General features: G+C 36.0%; 2 protein-coding genes across 6 annotated transcripts; one reads left to right on the plus strand and one right to left on the minus strand.

Annotated features, from left to right (window-relative positions):
• Positions 1-83: 83 nt before the first annotated feature.
• mideasa (mitotic deacetylase associated SANT domain protein a) lies at positions 84-10,939 on the minus strand. 5 transcript variants are annotated; one of them, XM_082147096.1, is made up of 14 exons: positions 10,464-10,939; positions 9,299-9,380; positions 7,766-9,148; positions 6,386-6,622; positions 5,301-5,613; positions 4,411-4,477; positions 4,188-4,330; positions 3,984-4,087; positions 3,820-3,895; positions 2,824-2,912; positions 2,646-2,708; positions 2,251-2,358; positions 1,894-2,102; positions 84-1,026 (listed from the first exon to the last, which is right to left on the minus strand). In XM_082147096.1, exons 3-14 carry the CDS (start codon positions 9,131-9,133, stop codon positions 792-794), a joined length of 3,012 nt encoding a protein of 1,003 aa, XP_082003222.1. In that variant the 5' UTR covers positions 9,134-9,148; positions 9,299-9,380; positions 10,464-10,939; the 3' UTR covers positions 84-791. The 5 variants fall into 5 exon arrangements, with proteins under 5 accessions (XP_082003222.1, XP_082003220.1, XP_082003221.1 ...); XM_082147094.1 differs by having other exon boundaries at positions 2,586-2,708; XM_082147095.1 differs by having other exon boundaries at positions 1,894-2,105; positions 10,464-10,938.
• Positions 10,940-12,635: 1,696 nt separating this feature from the next.
• On the plus strand, positions 12,636-17,411 carry slc35f6 (solute carrier family 35 member F6). The gene is made up of 6 exons (XM_082147098.1): positions 12,636-12,851; positions 14,141-14,213; positions 14,404-14,575; positions 14,727-14,942; positions 15,122-15,232; positions 16,087-17,411. The coding sequence occupies exons 1-6, from the start codon at positions 12,775-12,777 to the stop codon at positions 16,563-16,565; spliced, it is 1,128 nt and encodes a 375-aa protein (XP_082003224.1). The 5' UTR covers positions 12,636-12,774; the 3' UTR covers positions 16,566-17,411.
• The last annotated feature ends 1,747 nt before the right edge of the window (positions 17,412-19,158 follow it).

The raw sequence follows: 19,158 nt of genomic DNA on the forward strand, positions 1-19,158 counted from the left end.
AAATTTTCTTCTTTCAATACCGAATGTGATGATAATTGAACTTTTTCCTTTTAGATTTATTATATCAAGACAAATAATACAAGTTTATACTTAAAGTTTGTTTTTATTGTGCACATATTTATGAAAAATATCAAATATCAAGCGTGGTCACAATAGTCAGCAAAGTGTGAAAAATGTGATCAATATGTCAAATATGTATTTGTTGTGATTTGCATTTACATGTGAGTTTTATTTATTTTTTAAATCCCTTAATCCCAATATTCCACTCCCCTTTAAAGGCATCGAAAACATAAATATACACATTCTTTTAAGTTCAGAGGACTGAAAAAACACACAACAGGATCAATATTGTACACAATATAATACAAAAAGATTCTTTATGCATTATATACATTTCATGCACAAGAAATATTTAATTGAAATTATAGAAAGTAGAAGGAAGGGGATTTTAGTCTGCGTTCTTGATTACATATTATGTATATTACATAAACACATAAAAAAAATACAATCTCACTGAATGCATACAAAATTTGTTCGGGTACTTTCTAGAAAAGTATAACGCTCATATTCTTTTGATTTCATATCAAGCTCATTCATCGTGAATGATGCCAAATTGCCACACATCTGCATTTTTAAAAAATATATACCAAAGGAAAGTTCTTATAAAATTTTGGTAAAAATAAAAAGACAAAAGGCATATCATCCACTGTTATCATTTCAAACATCCCAACTGCCCCATTTTTGGTACCAACTGGTACTACAGAAGACTACTAAAGGAGTCATCAAGTTCCTCAATGCCAGTCCTCATCCAGCTCATCATCTGGCTCTGCTGAGCTGTCCTCAGCTCCACTACTCTCTTCTTTCTTTCCTCCTTGTTCCGCCTCCTTCTTTGCTGCCTCTAGCATCTCCTGCTTTGCCTTAGCCACTCGCTCTTCCTCTTCTCTTTGGCGCAGTGCTGCTGCCTTCTTCTCCTGCTCGGAGTGACTCTTCATGTGAGCACTCCTGCTCTTCACTTTATAGAACACCCTACATATTACACACAAGGACGTCAAAATATTTATATACATACATACATGCATACATACACACACACCTTAAACCATTGGCTAGCTGTGTGAATGTTATGAATATAGGTATTTATAAAAGCATAAGCAGACAATGAGAAAAAAAAGGGATGGTTCGGAGTAAAATCAACCTAGGGTCCTTTGCACCATGACCTCGAGCCAACCTTTTCCCTTGGTTGAACATTATTAAAATTAGTTAATAAATAATACTGATATTGAAATATTTATGTGTTAAATAATTTGGGGAAAAAATCAGTCTAGATGTAATATTATTGGAATATTACCATTAAATTTAATATTAAATATTAAAATATAATTTTGCAATATTTTGATACATTTATTGTGATAATAATATTAATACTGAAATACTGAAAGTAATATTTCAGTGTCTGAATATCAATCCCCAGAGAAACTGAAGACCAGAGATAAAGAGTTAAGTGGGGAGAATTCTCACTCTTATTCTACTTAGATAAGATGTACAGTACAAGAGTAAGATTAGCAGTTTATTTTACAGCCCTGTTCCCCATGTACATACTATGTACTTATTATAGTAATTGGAATATCTTGGTTATAACTAGGTACTAAGTACACTGTAAGTACACTTAAGAGTACTCTACTAACCTTGCACATACTGTAAAATAAAGTGCAACCAGAGAAAGAGTAAAAATACAGTAGTGTAAACCCTCATATTGGTGCAACTGGTTTAAGAAAGCTCTGGAAGAAAACTGTTCTCCTTTGAGGTAAATGCAACTAAGACAAACTTGCTTAATTCAGTTGCTTAATTTTCAGAGTAAAAAATTCATAGACCAGCATATACAAACTGACTAACCTACTGCACTTCTTGCAAGGGAAAATGCCCTCCGGCTCTCCCTGACTTTTGTTGACAGTTGGGGCCCTGTTTTTCTTCCCGGTATTGTCAGAGCGAGGCTTCGGAGGCGCAGGCGAAGGAGTTTTGAAGGAGGGTTGAGTTGCTGGCATCAGGCCAGAAGACTCTTCCGCAGAGCCATTCTTTTGGTCCTCACGAGCCACGTCTGCCCTCTTCTGGATGAGCCAGTAAAGACAACCATGCAAACAGAATGAGCTATTCATTTAGCTATAACAAGACATTTAATATTCCAACCCAGAGAAACATGACAAAGTGACTATATTTATATACAAAGAGGATAAATATACTCCAAATACTCACATTCTCATTGTCCTGAAGTGTCTTGGTCACGTCTTGTAGACGCTCATTCACATTATCTTGTGTTCCCTCCTGTTGTTTACAATCATTTTCTTCCTCTTTCACCTTCATCTATATGTTGGAGATGAAAAAACAGACTGATTATATAAAAATGAAGCATGCATGCATCAAATTGTACAGATTTATTGTAGCACAGATTTAATAAGTGTACACATTTTGTTTATATTCAAATTATGAATGTTTTTCAGTCTGGCCTCACACTTTTGGATCCCACTGTACATGTGCTAAAAAGTAAAAGTCAAAGACAATGACAATGTCTAACAGACAATGTCCTTTACCACAGGGAGGCTTTCCTCTGGGTCTGAAGGTCCATATGTAAAAGTCCCATAACGACCAACCTTTGCTTGTTTCTTATAAGTGTAGTAGAACTCCACACACTGTGCCACTGTTTTAGTCCTCACCTGCCAAAACAGACAGATTAACAAAAACACAATGTCATTTTTTAACATATTTATTTACTTTATATGAATCAAGATATGACCAATAATAATACAGGAACCAAAAAAGACTGGATACCAGTTTTTGCACTAAGAAGAAATCTTTCCTGTAAGCAGAAATTCCCTTGTTGAAGAATCGTTTTTCATCCACAGTCCAGCAATCTGATCCTGTCAATATTTAAGGAACATTACTCGCTTGCTATCCACCATAAAACATTACAGATAATCTGCTGGATTGCAATTGCAATAATTTAACTATCCATTTACAGTGAAAGCATGTTAGGGCTGTCAAAAATAACACATTTCTGCGATTAATATTTTCTGTTTAACGTGTTTAACAGTTAATGTAGCATCCCTTCATGGCATCCTTTGGCTAGCGTTACAGTAAGAGCATAAATGTGTAAATATTGCAATACTGACATTGTATCACAAGGACTGATCCTCACTTAAAAATATTTAAAAAAAATGTCTTATTGTGAAAATGAATGTGCAAAATAAACTTAGGAAAAAAAAACCTGACAGCTCTTTTTCAAACAGAGATAGCAATGCTTCCACCTTGTTGCTGAGAAATATAATGCAGCTTAAAGAGACAAATTAATCGTCATATAAAACTAACAATTATTTCTTAGACAAACCAAGACAGCCCTAGTGAAGTTTGTTTTGAGTTAATTTAAATTAAAGGTCGTTGCAATATTTTTAAGACAATTAAATGTTAAAAATGATGGCTTTCAATTATACTGTAATGTTGAATGGCTATTAATTATTTCGTCCCGAGAAATTGAGAAAAAAAATCGAATTAATAGAGACACTATTAGCAATATTTGGTATCACTGATGCTGGCCTTCATTAATAGTACTTAGTAAAAAAGATGTCATTAAACAAAGATTTTAAAAAAAAACTTTTTGATTCTGCATTCATTTTGAGATTCAGTGTGAAAATATGCATTGCAATATAAAATATATATAAAAAGATTTTAACGTTAGGAGCGATTAATTTCAGAACAATGTGTGATTAATTAGTTAATTCTTTTTTTTTTTTTGCCCACTACTATATGTTTCTGTAAATGAGTTTCTACCTGCATAGTGGTAGTTTGCCAGATGGTGGTTCCTGGAGAAGATGGGATTCTTCATCATCATCATTTCCAGAGCTTGCTACAGAGTCAAAACAACATTTGTTTATTTATGCGTCAAATACAGTACAGTGGAAGAGAAACAACTGTACATTGAGGACTGTGCTCACCATGACATCGCCTTTGCACTCGTGCAGACAGTGCATTGCTAGCTCTGGGTTGGTTCCTCCTCCACACATGACACTGGAGCAGACCAGGTTCATAAGGTCATCAACTGGAAAATTAAAGGATTGGAATGGAAATATGTGAGTATGTCTGTATTATATGCATTTGGTGAACATTGGCTATTTCAATGCAGTCTAAAGACAAGTTACATCTTGTATCCTGGGAGGCCGTAGAATCAGCCTCTGAATTAGGGAGCCACACCAAAGTTGCTTTATGCTGGTCCTTTAGGGCCAAGGTCTGATCACATAGTTCTGGAATCTCTGCCTGATACTGAGAGCCGATGTTTATGCGCCTAAACATGCAAGATCGGGAAAGTATATTAGATTAGTGGACAGTGATTGTGATGAATAGCTTTTTTTAATAAATGCTCACGGTTCTAGGCTGACAGGCGTTGCTTCACCAATCAGTGGGAGTGCAGGAGGACTGATATCAGAACTGCCTGAAATGCAGAAAATAAAGTCAGCAAGAGAGAGATTAATAATGTCAATATGATGAACTACACAGTTCATCTACACTTGGAATTAATAGGTAAGAATAAAAATGAATGAACAAACAGTGAAAAAGGGTTGACACTTTACATTAAGGCTGTATAAGTTAACATTAGTTAGCACAATGGTTAATGTGAACTAACAACTAATACAATAACACTACCACATTATTAGTTCATGATACCCAATGCATTAATTAATGAACAAAACAATTACAGCTTTTATCCATCTAGGTTAAGTTTTATTTGTACATATACTAATAGATTTTTAACATTTCGTTAATTAACATTAGTTAATGAATTATGAACTAACAATGTAAATTAACATTAATTAAGAGGATTAATAAATGCAGTAAGAATGTACAGTTTATTGATACTTAATAATACCTAATTAACATCTATTAATAAGTATGAATAAACAATCAAATACTGATGATAAAAATGAGACACTTTACAATAAGGTTACATATGTTAACATTAGTTAGTTACCACGTTAATAAAAGTGTTTTTCATTATTAGTTCATTTATTACTATTTCTAAATATACTAACATATTTATACCATTAAAAGTTGTACGTTAACATTAATTAATGACAACTATCAATGATAGTGTGTTTATACTGTAAATTGACATTAACGTAAATGGAAAAAATGCTGTAAGAAACTATTGTTCATTGGTAGTTTACTATAACTACTGCATTAGTAAATGTTAATGCTTAGAACACTATTGTACATTTTTACTAATAAAAAAAACTAAAATGCAAGGTGGAACGTACTTGTGCGCAGCAAGCTTCGTGTGTTGCTTCGGGGTGTAGATGGGGGTGGCAGGATCTGGCTGCCTGCTGACATAGAAGAGAGGAACAGAACAGAGTACAGCCCAGAGCCTTCACGCACAGGTGAAAGAATGGGTGGAGGGGTGTACGGCGGGATGATGCTGGCATGCTCTGGCAGGCGCACTGGGGAGCGCAGATTGCTCTGGTAGGGGGTGATGCTGGAGTAGACAGAAGGGGCGATGAAAGTGCACGGCTGAGGTATGACCAGAGGCTCAGGACGTGGGCGGCGCCTGGATTTGTCCTCTTGCCCTGTACCCTGATTGAAACGTAAATGGTAGAAACAGATGAAAGTTCTGTCATCATTTACTCACCCTCAAGTTGTTTCAGACCTGTATGTTTTTCTTTCTTCTGCTGAACACAGAAGAAGATCATTTGAAGAATGTGGGTAACCAAATAGTTGACAGTAGCCATTGACTTCCACAGTATTTTTTTCCATACTATGAAAGTCAATGACAATATTCAACTTTTTGATCCTTCAGAATATCTTATTCTGTGTTCAGCAGAAGAAAGAAAAACACAGGTGATGACAGAAGTTTCATTTTTGGGTAAACAACTGTCTATTTAACAACTATTTTAAAAACTCAAGTACACCTTTAGTGTGCAAAAGCAATTATTTGAGAACCATTTGAGATGTTATAAGAGTTTGAGTTTGTTGCCACTGTTACCTTTGGCTTGCTTAGTCAGGGACACTTAATATTCAGCAACATTATTGATTTGACTGCAGACACTATTGGATGAGAACTGAACTGGGCTGGTTGATGGTATCACTGTTTTCTGCAGAGCTGCTAAACGGCTGAATTGAACTCATTTGATAATTTATTAACTTTACACAGTTACTGAACCAAACTGAATCAACACTGAACTGACTTAAGCTGAATAGTGACACTATTGTCTTTTTTAGTGATTCTTTCCAGCATAATTGAATTCTGTTTGCATCATTGATCATTATTTTCCTGTTTATCACTGTAAAGATACTTTGAAATAATCTGTGCTGTATAAAGCACTATATAAATAAAGCCGACTTGTACCTGGATGAAGTTCACGGATGCGGAGTTCTTTAATGAGTGCAGGCGTGCTACAATAACAGAGGGTTTGCGATCAGGCTGGTTCTGTTGATGTGAAATCTCTGAGGGATTCCAAACATTATCCGTCTGTGCCCAGCTGCCCGGCACTTCCACTTTGATTTGACCTCTCCGAACTGGGACCGAGACTGGGATGACTAAGGGGGCCATACCAGCTGGTCTACCAGGGGTAATGTCCTCACACTATTAAGAGAAGATTAAAAAGGGATGAAGAGGCACAAATAAAGTTAATTATGTGTAAGCAACCTGCAGCGTTTAAGTGAGTCACAGAACTAGATGGTTTATGCGATCTTAAAAACACAGTTACAGTCCATGTTTTTAATAAAAGAAATTAAATAACCATCTCAAACAAAAAGAGATGTTTATTTCCTGTTACATAGAAGTATCTGAAGACAGTCCATTATATTCAAAAGAATAAATTCACACCATAAGCTTCTTGTTTTGTGAAGTTTGGATTGGATAAATGTTAGCAAATAGTGCTTGGTGAATCGGCCACTCCCAAATTCAACAAAGGATTTTGAGAGAGTGTGGAATGTGAAGGTGTGCAGACTTGCAGCTGCTCACCAGACTGCATTACAATGCTCACTAACTCCATAAACTTTACTGCACATTATACTGTGTGTATATGACTGGGGAAGCTTGGTAGCAAACACTATTATGAGCCAAGTTGGTACTGTAATATTTACTTTATAGCTTGATTAGTAATAAAGACCCAGCTTTAGCATCTTGCTAGAGTCAGCAGTGGACATTTTTAAGGTTTTGAATAAGCCAATTCATAAGCTTTTTTAAACAACAAAAACAACTTAGTAGACCATCAAATCAGCAAAACATCCCATAACAATTTAAAATATTTAAGGCATACAATACTTTTCAAAAGCTTGTGGTCAGTAAGATATTTTTTACAGAAAAAAACCCCAGATTTATTAATTCAGCAATGATCAATTAAATCGGTCAAACGTGACAGAAAATAATTTATAACGTTACAAAATATATCTATTTCAAATAAATGTTGTTCTTTTGAACTTTCTACTCAAAGATTCATGAGGGGGAAAAAAAAAACTTATCTGAAGACTGGAGAAATTATGCTGAAAATTCAGCTTTGCCATCACAGGAATAAATTACATTTTAAAATATATTATCATAGAAATTACTATCTGTTTGTTGGACCAATGGCAGGAACGGAGTGTGCTCAAAAAACCTTTTTTGAAAACAATTAATACATTTGCAATTTCGTTTGGTGATGCTAGTGGCACTAAAAATGTATTTCTACTTATCCACTGATGTAAAATTAGGCTTCAAATGGATTTCCAAATGAAATTGGCTCACCTTGGCTGGCAGAAATTCCATCTCTGAAGCCTTTTGAGCAAGAGTCTCAAGGTTGATCTCCTTTGAAGCCCTCCGTCGTCTCTGAGTGCTTTGGATGACCCCCGCAGTGGGTTCTTGGACTCCACCAACTCCTCCATTCTGAGAAGAAACCTTGTCCTTGGAGGGCTGGTCGCCTTGAGGAGAGATGCCATCTTTAGAGAGTCGCCGAGAGCGGCGAGGGAGGACCTGTCGTTTGGTTTGGGTTTCTTGGAGGTCTGGAGTGGGTTCTGCAGGGCCAGATTCCTGGTAATTTGATTCCTGAGGAACAAGATGTTGTGGTTGAGGAACAGTGAGCTGGGTCTGACTCGGTTCGATTTTCACCTGAGCGCTGGGAAGATCCTGTGACTCGATGATCTCTTTTTTGACTCGCTGTTTTTCTACAGACTCTAGGTGTTGAAGACCTTGTCCATGCTGCTGCAGTTGCTGCTGCTGCTGCATCTGTTGCAGCTGTTCCTGCCTTTTCTTCTGCTGGTGGTACTGTTGCATTTGATGCAGCCGTTGCTGCTGCTGAATTTGATTCTGTTGCTGCTGCTGTTGCTGCTGCTGCTGCTGCAACTGACGCATTTGCTGCATCTGTTGCATCTGGTGTTGACGATGCAACTGCTGCTGTTGCAACTGCAAGAGTTGCTGTTGTGATTTCGGCTTCTCGTTGTAATTCATATTTAAAGATGCATTGTTGCCTTGGAAGACTTGTTGGAAACCAGTTGCCAGCTGCTTGGTAGGTCCAAACGCCAATTGGAAGGGTTGCAGAGTGGAATCAGTCATTTCGTGATGCATGCCCTGAGGCTGATATTGGAGGTCTGCAGGTATGTGACCTTGTTGGAGAGCCTGGAATTGAACATGATGCATGGCTGCCATCGTGTGATGGTCCCAATCCGCCCCAGGAACGTGAGATGTGTCTGTGTAGGACTGCGAGGAACCGGGCGAAAGCTTCTCCAACTTCACAGCCTCCATCTCATGACTTTTGTGAAAGGCCCTTGGGTCATCTATAGCACTAAGAGAAGGGACAAAGTTCTGTGGCCACTTGTTCACGTTCGGGAGGCCCTGAAACCAAGTCGAGGTCTGCACTGGGTCCTGATGCACCCACTTCACTGGTCCCGATTGCTGAAAATGCCCTCGGACCGGATATCCTTTATCAGATTTGAAAACTCCCTGGACTTCAGGGCTAGAATCCACCAAACCCTCAGGACTGCTGTGAGTTTGCTCCAAGGAAGGGGCTCCCACGTTGTAGAAGAGATCTCCTGAATGCTGCATTGTTTCACCAATGGCTTCAACATTCTGCTTGCTAATACTGTTTATGGTTCCTCTCTGGTGTGGAGAAAGACTCATGGCAGTTGTGTAAAACTAGAAGACAAGCAAAAAACCAGGGCATTCAATACTTCAGTTTTAAATAAGCCTGATTAGGTTTGAACAAGGCCGAAGTTAAATAATAATAATAATAATGTTTTAAAGAGCGGAGTGCATGCAGGATTATGTGGGGTCTAGAAGCCTCACCTCCCCACTTGCTTCTAAACTGCAGTATAAAGGTGGTGTAAATATTTAAAAACTCAGTCATTCCTCAGTCAAGGGAAACGTTCTAAAAAGGAGAGAAAGACAAAAAGTTAGGTTTTGAAATCAGTCACAATAGGAGTATAATGTTGTCTGCATTCTACACAAAATAAAAGGACAAAAAAAGGTCAAATAGGTCAGTGTCATGACACTCATTTAATTTTGTTCAGATCCATTACATTATATATATATATAAAAAACTAAAAAACATTAAAATGCTATTCATACAAACAATACCTTGCACACACCTATTCTATGATCTAAGTGAGTGTGAGCAAATGCAACAATTTTTTGGAGAGAACAGTTTCCCAGTTTCTCAGGGAAACGCAAACTTTTTGCAAACAAATGCAAAATCATTGAAATGTTTCCTCCCATCTCATATTTTTTCCATTATCTGTCACCTTGGGGACTCACTAATAATAAGCATGTTTTTGGTTTTTAAATTAAAATTCATTTTGATATTTTTTTAAGGGGACTTTTTTTTTTAAATGTCAGGGTTGAAACAAATCCTTATACCACAATGATTTTTTTTATTTATCTTATTATATTACATAAAAGTTGATTTGTCAAGCAAACTTCAGATCACCAATTGCCTAACCAACCATAACATGTCAAAACATACTCACGATTGACAGGACACCAAATGTGCAAATATTTCCTTACGCATACCATTAATTCATGGCTATTTGGCAAGACTTGTGCGTAGAGAAGGAACATAGTGGTCTAAAACCAGGAAACCTGACAAACACAAATGCAGAAGGCAACAGCAGACAGGCACGGGAGGGGCATTAAAAGTGCAATGCAAGACAACAAGAATTACAGGAAGTGAAGAGGGAAAGGGAGAGAGAGAGATATGGAGAGTATACAGGAGAGAGAGAACAAGCAGAACTACTTTTCAACCCAACCCAGAAACCACGATGAAAACATTTGTTATAACAAAATATGTGTATAATTAAGTTAATGCTGCACAGCAAAGCACACTGTCCTACATACTTCCTTGTAAAAGACTGCAAAGTTTCAGTATTTGTGCATTTTGCTCCTTGGTGTTTCTTGACTTACTGAACGAAATGTCGAGTATGAAAGCATATTAGAAGAACTGTAGCGTACTTACACTGTTGCAATATGGCATTGACGTCCTCCTTCCTTCCTTACTTTTCAAGTTCGGATGACAGCGCCTTACAAAAACAGTTCAAGCCCTGGGCAAAGTCAACAGCGTGCGTGCATGGCCATAAACACATACTACAATGCAGTCTGTCGTAAACGCCTAGACGTAAGTGCGCACATTTGATGATACGCTAAAATACCATGTCATAATGCATCGAGAGGCCTCTCTGACTAGTAGGCTGCCAAATTTAACAACTTTTTGTATCCGAACACCTCGGTAGTCACCAAACCTGTTTCCCGGTTTACATTCAGCCGTTTAAGCGCAATTTTACCAATAGCCTACTGTTAGCAGGATGCGTAGCGTTCGAGGTCGGATCCTCTTACAATTATCAATCCATCAAAGTTATTTATCAACAAAACAGTTTGCACCCACGCAACCAATCAGCGTGTTTCGGATTAAAGGCGAGGCGAAACAAGGCGCAAAATCGCACACTGTGATTGGACGGAAGGAACTTCTCGCACACTGCTGGAATGAAATGTGTCATATTTTATTACTGAGACCAACTTTTTATAATTCCATATCTCTTTAACTTTTACTGACTTCGAGATATACTACAGGTTGCGTTTTTTTTTTTTTTTACATTTATGTTAAAACGAAAAGGAAAGGAAAAGAAAAATCTCAGTGCTGTATATAATTTTAAACAGCCTGTAATTGTAACTTTGTCATAATAGCTCCTTACCACAAAAATGTAAGGATGTAACAAACCCAAAGCAACGAGAAGGCAAGTTCTGAATACTAGTTCTAATTTTTGTATTTATTCTACTTCTATTTATAACTAGTAAATTATAATTAAATATAGTCACTATTGGAATGAGTACTAATAAATAAGAGCCATCTAGGCTAATAATAAACAGGTACAGTTTCTAATTGAACAGTAACTACTTTTTTTTAGCAAAAAGTACTAGAGCATAAAAAGTACTAATAGCGAAAAAATAGCATGTTGTATTTATTTATGTTGAATAAAACTAGTGTTTAATCAATCAACGGATCAGTGTTTTTGAAAATTCTTTTAAATGAATGAATCATTTTGGTTCACGTCCATGCACTGACTTTTCTATCACTGAAGTAAGCGTGTGACTGTGGACTGAGAATGGTGAGCTAGATATCATTTGTTGAACCCATAGACTGTGGTTGAACCTCCTGGACAAATACAACTTTCGTCACTGTCTAGACTGACTCTTAGCGACACTGAATGAGAGGCACGAAAATCTGCTGACCACCTGAACGAGACATCATAACAAAAAAATTAAAACTTTTTTACGAATCGGGTGGAAGATTCAAGGACTCTTATACTCTTACAACAAACACTTGTCGCCACCTACTGGCGTAAGTAAAATAATCTGAACTAACGAAATAATCTGTAATAATATTTTTGATAAACGGTTTCAAAGGAATCGAGTCAGTGAAGTGATTCAAAATCCCCTCAAAACAACAGAAACATTTGAGAAACGAAGAAACCTTTTTATAAGAATTCAACAAATAATATCGTCTCTTGAGTTAAATAAAGTTTTCTAATTCAAAAGCTACTAATCTAATACTGTTGAATAAAATATAAATTTGTTAATTATTATTAAAAATTATTATTATTTTGCCAACAGGTCAGGGAACAGTAGTCGTAGTCTCACACACTGTAGTTTGTCATCATTATTATTCACAAATGACTGTTGCTCCTTATATTTGATTCATATGTCATATTAAAACAGAAGATCTCATATTAAAACAGAAGATCTGTGCAGTCTTTTTTTTTTTTTACTGTAAAACACACCTTTTTACATTTAATTGTATTATTATTTTTGTATTGGGGGAAGGGGGGGGGGGCTGAGTACATTGAATAAACAAAATAAAAATAAATAAATAAATAAAACGACAAAAATGTCAATAAAAATATGGAAATGTTTACAAATAGAAACACATTTTACTGCTGTTTTTAGGTATGAACTTCTGACTTTAAAAACATAGACTTATATTTAAGAATACTAAATTTAGCTAATTTAGCTATAATAGTAGGACTGGAGAGAATATCACTTTGAAACGATTATCATTCGTAATGTAGCAAGATCTGCGCACTTTTGAGAAGTCTGCGGAAATAAAGCGTCAGCTGGTGTGTCACATGATCGCCATCATGTGATTTGCATTTTGCATTCAGGGGAACGACCTGTTCAGATAGCTAGTCATCATCAGCAAAATAGATCCATCTCTTGACAGTGTGCCTTGAGTGTCTGATGTTCGCCGTCACTCACTCAGTCCCACACTCACCATGGCTTGGACAAAATATCAGCTCTTTCTCGCCGGTCTGATGCTCATCACAGGCTCTCTTAACACACTATCCGCAAAGTAAGTAGCACGCACGCGCTAGATTGTGATTGTTTACATGTTATTTTTGCTTACTTTTATTAGTTGCCCCACATTTTTTACTCTATTAATAGAGCAGAAAAGGATGTTTTCTCGTTGTCTTTCACAAAACTGTACATCGTGTCCTCATTGTTTGTGAATACATGCAATTGTAAATTGTCTAAATTAATTTTAAATGAATGTTAACACAAACAAGACTGAAGAAAGATGAACCCTTTTGATTTAACTTTTTAGTAGCACTGTATGAATTTAACATTCACCTATAAAGTTGAAAATTGCACTTTTTTAGAACAAGATGATTAACGTATGACTCGCGTGCAGTTGTAACGATCCGCTGTTTCGTGACATGTTGATGCTGCAAAATCAGCAATTCTGCCACCAAAACACTTGTGACTATTAGTCAATAGTGCAACCGCAGCATTAAATAACTTACATTCGGATTTAAGTTGTCCATCTCGTCAAGAACGAAGCTGTCTGCCATAAATACTGTTAAGTAACTTGATAGCTTTGTGTCTAAAACAGATGCTTGATGTTTCTATCCAGACGATATTTGATACCACAGTTTCACTCCATTTCTGCTGAAAAACTGACACTGATGGTGTTGATGCATCTGGGTCTTGCTAAATTTGTTAAATCTAGTCTTTTCTTTGTCGTGAGGTCATGAATTGTCATTTCATGGTTGTAAAAGTGACATTAGTGTACCATGTGCATAGTTACTTATTAAACTTAAAGTGACTGGCAAGTGAAAGATAGATGTGTGGTATGGAAATGCTCATTATTACTAATAATCACAATTATAAATTATAACATTATACCAAATTAAGTGAAAGAGGCTTCTAGCATTCATATTTTATATTCATAAAGTTGCTTATTGGTATATTGATATTGTGTGAAATTGTGAAAGTTTGGTTTATTTACTTTATTTTTTGAGTATTTTTAATTTTATATTGTGTGAAATTGTATTGCCGATATTTGTTTTTATGCTTGTGAAGCACTTTGAGCTGCATTTCATGTATGACAAATGCTATACAGATAAATGTTTATTATTATTATTATTATTATTAATAATAATAAATATAACAGGTTTCCCAAACAAGTTGTATTTCCACCATTGTTTGGACAAACAGATCCAAAATCTTAGCCATTGTTGAGCTAATTTTTGCCATGAGTGCCTTATTGATAGTTATACCGCATATTAAGTTAAGGAATTTTAATACAGAAAAATGACACTCATCATCACCTTTAATCAGATGAATCTGTTAATCTTCTAGATGGGCTGATATGTTCTCTGCACCTGGATGTTATGGTACCCAAGATCATACCTTCTCCCACCCTTTTGTACAGGTAATGAGATTCAATTAACCTCACCAAGATACACGACACGCTATTCACATCAAACTTCCCCTTAGAGCACATTTTTTTCAGTAGCTCAGCAGAGAACTGAAGTATTATCTTATGTTTTAATAAAGTGAGAACTGGTTTCCTGCATGCACCCTAATAATACATGACTCCTTCCTTCATCGCACCCTTCCAGGCTGTGGGAATGTTTTTGGGAGAGCTGTCCTGCCTGGTGGTGTTCCACATTCTCCTTTGTTATGATCGGCGCAGACCCGAGTCCACCATGGAACCAGGCCAGAGTTTCAACCCCCTGCTTTTCCTCCCCCCTGCCCTTTGTGACATGTTGGGAACATCCATCATGTATATTGGTGAGTGTCAATAGTCTTTTTACTTTAATTTGAGTTTGGACAGTGTGCAGAGATCTACTTTAAAACTATATAAGTAAGTTTATACTTATATTATCTAAAAACATCCATTCAGTTTTAAGAAGATTTCCTTCCTCTTTCTTCATATCTCTAGCACTGAACATGACCAGCGCCTCCAGTTTCCAGATGCTGCGAGGAGCTGTGATCATCTTCACCGGACTGCTGTCTGTAGCGTTCTTAGGACGGCGTCTGCAGCCCAGCCAGTGGATTGGGATCCTAGTCACCATCCTTGGTCTGGTGGTGGTTGGACTTTCTGACTTTCTAAATGGCCATGGGAATGACTCCCATAAGCTTAGTGAGGTTATCACAGGTAATTCTAGTGCTGCCAAATGCTTTTAATCATACAGAATTATGTACTTTGTCTTTGTCTACAAGTCAGAAATCCTTTCATAAGCTGTTTATCAAGATATTTTCCTTTTTCCTGATTGTATCTAGCATCTGTAGCAGATTGGATTGTATCACTGATCATCCATTGGTTTTGTTTTATAGGGGACCTTTTGATCATCATGGCACAGATTATTGTTTCAGTCCAGATGGTCTTGGAGGAGAAGTTTGTTTACAAGCACAATGTGCATCCACTGAAGGCTGTTGGGACTGAAGGTAAAGATTTTGTCATGTTTAATCAATTACCAGTTATTAGTTTGAGCCAAGTATTTTGATGCTACTTAATAATAATGTTGTCATAATGATTATAGTCTCACTTCATCCAATACAGTTCAAAGGTTTGGGGTCAGGAAGATAAAATAAATAAATAAAAAAAATATAGAAAGAAAAAATAATCCAGTAATATTGTGACATTTTATTACAATTTAAAAATAACTGTTTTCTATCAGTTACGATCATGTGTCTTCAGCCTTACACGATCCTTCAGAAATTATACTAATATGCTAATGTGGTGTTCAAAAAACATTTATTATCCATGTGGAAAATAGTTTTAGTAGGATTTTTTTTGATGAGTAGAATGTTTAAAAGAACAGCATTAAAAAAAATAAAAATTGTAACAATGTAAAAGTTTTTACTGTCATTTTTGATCAAATCAACTTGTCCTTGCTGGAAAAAGCTAACTGTTAAGATTACATCAGCAATAAAAGGTAGTAAAGATAAAAGAAGCTATGTTGATCATACAACCAAATTTTGTCATTACCATATGTGTTGCTGGACCCTATTTAGGGGAGCTTGAGACCTCTGTCTTTCATCTTAAAGCCCCCCTAAAAGTCTGTGATTGACTTATCTGTCAGCACCCTTACAAATGAGTAATATCTGAGGTTATTTGACTTTCAGTCCTCCCCTTTCCTTTGAAAACAGGAAAAATGCAATCAAATATGCCTTTGTTACTAATGAACATCTACTGACAAAAAAATGCAATTTTAATGTTTATTTAAAAAAAGTGTCAGTTAAGCAAGACTTACCTCTTTCCAAGAGTCTTAGTTGTCTTCTCTCTGTGTGTTTCTCAGGATTTTTTGGATTTGTCATCCTCTCTCTCCTCCTCATCCCGATGTTCTACATCCATGTGGGCAGTTTTGCAGATAACCCACGGCATGTCCTTGAAGACGCCCTGGACGCCTTCTGTCAGATTGGCCATAAGCCTCTCATTATCCTGGCACTGCTGGGGAACACCGTGAGCATCGCCTTCTTTAACTTCGCTGGCATCAGCGTCACCAAAGAGATAAGTGCCACCACTCGCATGGTGCTGGACAGTCTGCGTACTCTAGTCATCTGGGTGGTGAGTCTGGCGCTGGGTTGGGAGAAATTCCAGGGCCTACAGATTCTGGGCTTCATCATCCTACTCGTGGGTACAGCGATGTACAATGGACTCCACAAACCCTTGATGGACAAACTTCCCTGCTGCCCTAGAGAGCAGAGAGCAGAGGAGGGAGACACTCCTGAAAGAGAGAGACTGCTTGGTGAAGGAAAAGCCACCCAGGATAGCTAATTTTAGACGTTGAACAAAATGCTGTTCATAAAGAATTCTCTTAGTTTTAACAGTTGTTTCCATTTTAAGAGAGAATCACATTTTAGTGTTGTTTTAGAAGTATGAATCAATATTTGGGAACCATCACTACTTATTGCTTAATGCCATGTTTGTGGGCATTTCTCAACTGTAAAAGAAAAAAAAGGGACAGTGATGCTTAGATTTTTAAAATGGTTTTGTATGCAGATTATCACTTTATGAAAGGGATGGAAACAAATAATTTGTACATGATTTTAATACAACAACAACAAAATCTTAGAATACCGATAATATTTTAATGTTTTTAATTTTGTGTTTTATAGGTTTCAAAACAAATTATTATTATTTTTTGTTACATGATGTGCTGTTGTTGGGAGCACATTATTTCTCTAATAATTGAGGAATGCTATTAATTATCTGTGAAACGGGTATTATGTACTGACAAGAAAATCTTCTTTTAGTCCATGGTAGTTTCTTGGTTTATAAAAAAAAAAAATAGTGAGGTGCAAGGAACCATAATCTCGAAACCTGTGTCATTTTTGCTAAATGTATAAAGCATTGATATCTTCTGTGTTCCATTTGATTGACTGCAGTTCCCTCTGTCCATTCTTGTCAGAATTTTTTTTTACATTGTGGATCTGTTTGTGGTACGTGAAATTAACATGAAGAAGACAGAACTGTTTCACTCAGTGACTTGTAAATGACATTAGATCAATTACATCTACTGCATGTGTAACAAACCTATTGCCAGTTTCTGGGAACATTCAAAACTGACATTGATCTACTAAATGGGTTAATGCTACAATGAAAATGCTGTATGAACCAAGATTATGATAATTTTGTCATTTTTAATGGACATTTTTTCGCTTACATAGCTGTACACTATTGCACAGCATATTTTTAGTGTGTGAGCATAATATCCCAATGCAAAGTTTAAAACAATGCCTATCGTTACAAATGATTGCAGAAACGTTAACACTTAAAAAAAAAAGTTTCATTAGTTAATGCATTAACTTACTGTGAGCAATACATTTGTTACAGTATTTATTAACCTTTGTTAATGTTAGTTAATGTGAAATACAACTGTTCATTGTTAGTTCGTGTTAACTCAAGTTCATTAAATAATACTAACAGATGCAATTTATGATTTAAATAATGTATTAGTAAATGTTGAAATTAACATTAATTAAAATTAATAAATGCATAAGTATTTTTAACTGTTAGTTCATGTTAACTCATGTAACTATATATATATATATATATATATATATAGTGTGTATGTGTGTGTTTTTATGTGTTACTGTCAGGGCCGGCCCGCGGCATAGGCGGTATAGGCAAATGCTAGGGGCGCCACTCATCCATAGGGGCGCCAGAATGAGTGAACGAGTGAATTGTTTTTTTTTTTTTTTACAATTTTTTTTTTTTTTATATATATATAATACTATTTTAAAACCATTAATTCGAAATACTACAAAAAAAAGAAAAGAAAAAAAAGTCCAGCTCACCAATCGTCCCCCGCCCATCGAGTGCTTGAAGTGCGTCAGAAACAGAGCGCGCGCGCGATCAGTTGTTGGTAATTTGTTGTGTAGCACGGCGCACGGCGACTCCGCATCCAATGTAGACAGCACTGCTTTTGTTAACACACAGCTCGTAGAAACGGGCCTGGCAGCTCGCGCCAGTTCTAGACGCGGTGAAAGTTTCCTGATTGTGACGGAAGGCCGAATTTACATGACACATTATAAATGAGCATAGTCTGCGATAGATACAGTGCCAAAAAGAAGAGAAGAGGATAAAAGGGGATAAAGACAGAGGTAAAGTGATGTAGTGAATGAACAATTTATGGCATAGGAGTAAGATACTATAATTTCATGGCAGTTATTTTTACCTTAAACTTAATGTTAGCTGTTGTTCTGAGTTCTCCAGAGTCCCCAGACTGTGTGGTTTTGTAACAATCATGTCAGTTTTAAGACGCATTTTTTATTATCACTTTTTTATTAATGTTTTACTCTACAGTTGTGCAGTTGTGGGGATACAGTACAGGCCAAAAGTTTGGAAACATTACTATTTTTAATGTTTTTGAAAAAAGTTTCTTCTGCTCATCAAGCCTGCATTTATTTGATCAAAAATACAGAAAAAATAATAAATATTGTGATATATTATTACAATTTAAAATAATTGGTTTTCAATTTATTATACTTTAAATTATCATTTATTTCTGTGATGCAAAGCTGAATTTTCAGCATCATTACTCCAGTCTTCAGTGTCACATGTGACATCCGGTCTATCACATGATCCTTTAGAAATCATTTTAATATTCTGATTTATTATGAGTGTTGGAAACAGTTCTGCTGCCTAATATATTTGATGAATAAAATGTTAAAAAGAACTGCATTTATTTAAAATAAAATAAAATATTTTCTAATTATATAAATCATCTTTACGATCACTTTTTATCAATTTAACACATCCTTGCTGAATAAAAGTATTGATTTATTTCAACCAAAAAAAAAAAAAAAAAAAAAAAAAACAACTGACCCCAAATTACTGACCAGTAGTGTATATTGTTGTTACAAAA

Source organism: Leuciscus leuciscus (assembly GCF_965113295.1).
Source record: "Leuciscus leuciscus genome assembly, chromosome: 19".
NCBI classification, from domain to species: Eukaryota; Metazoa; Chordata; class Actinopteri; order Cypriniformes; family Leuciscidae; genus Leuciscus; species Leuciscus leuciscus.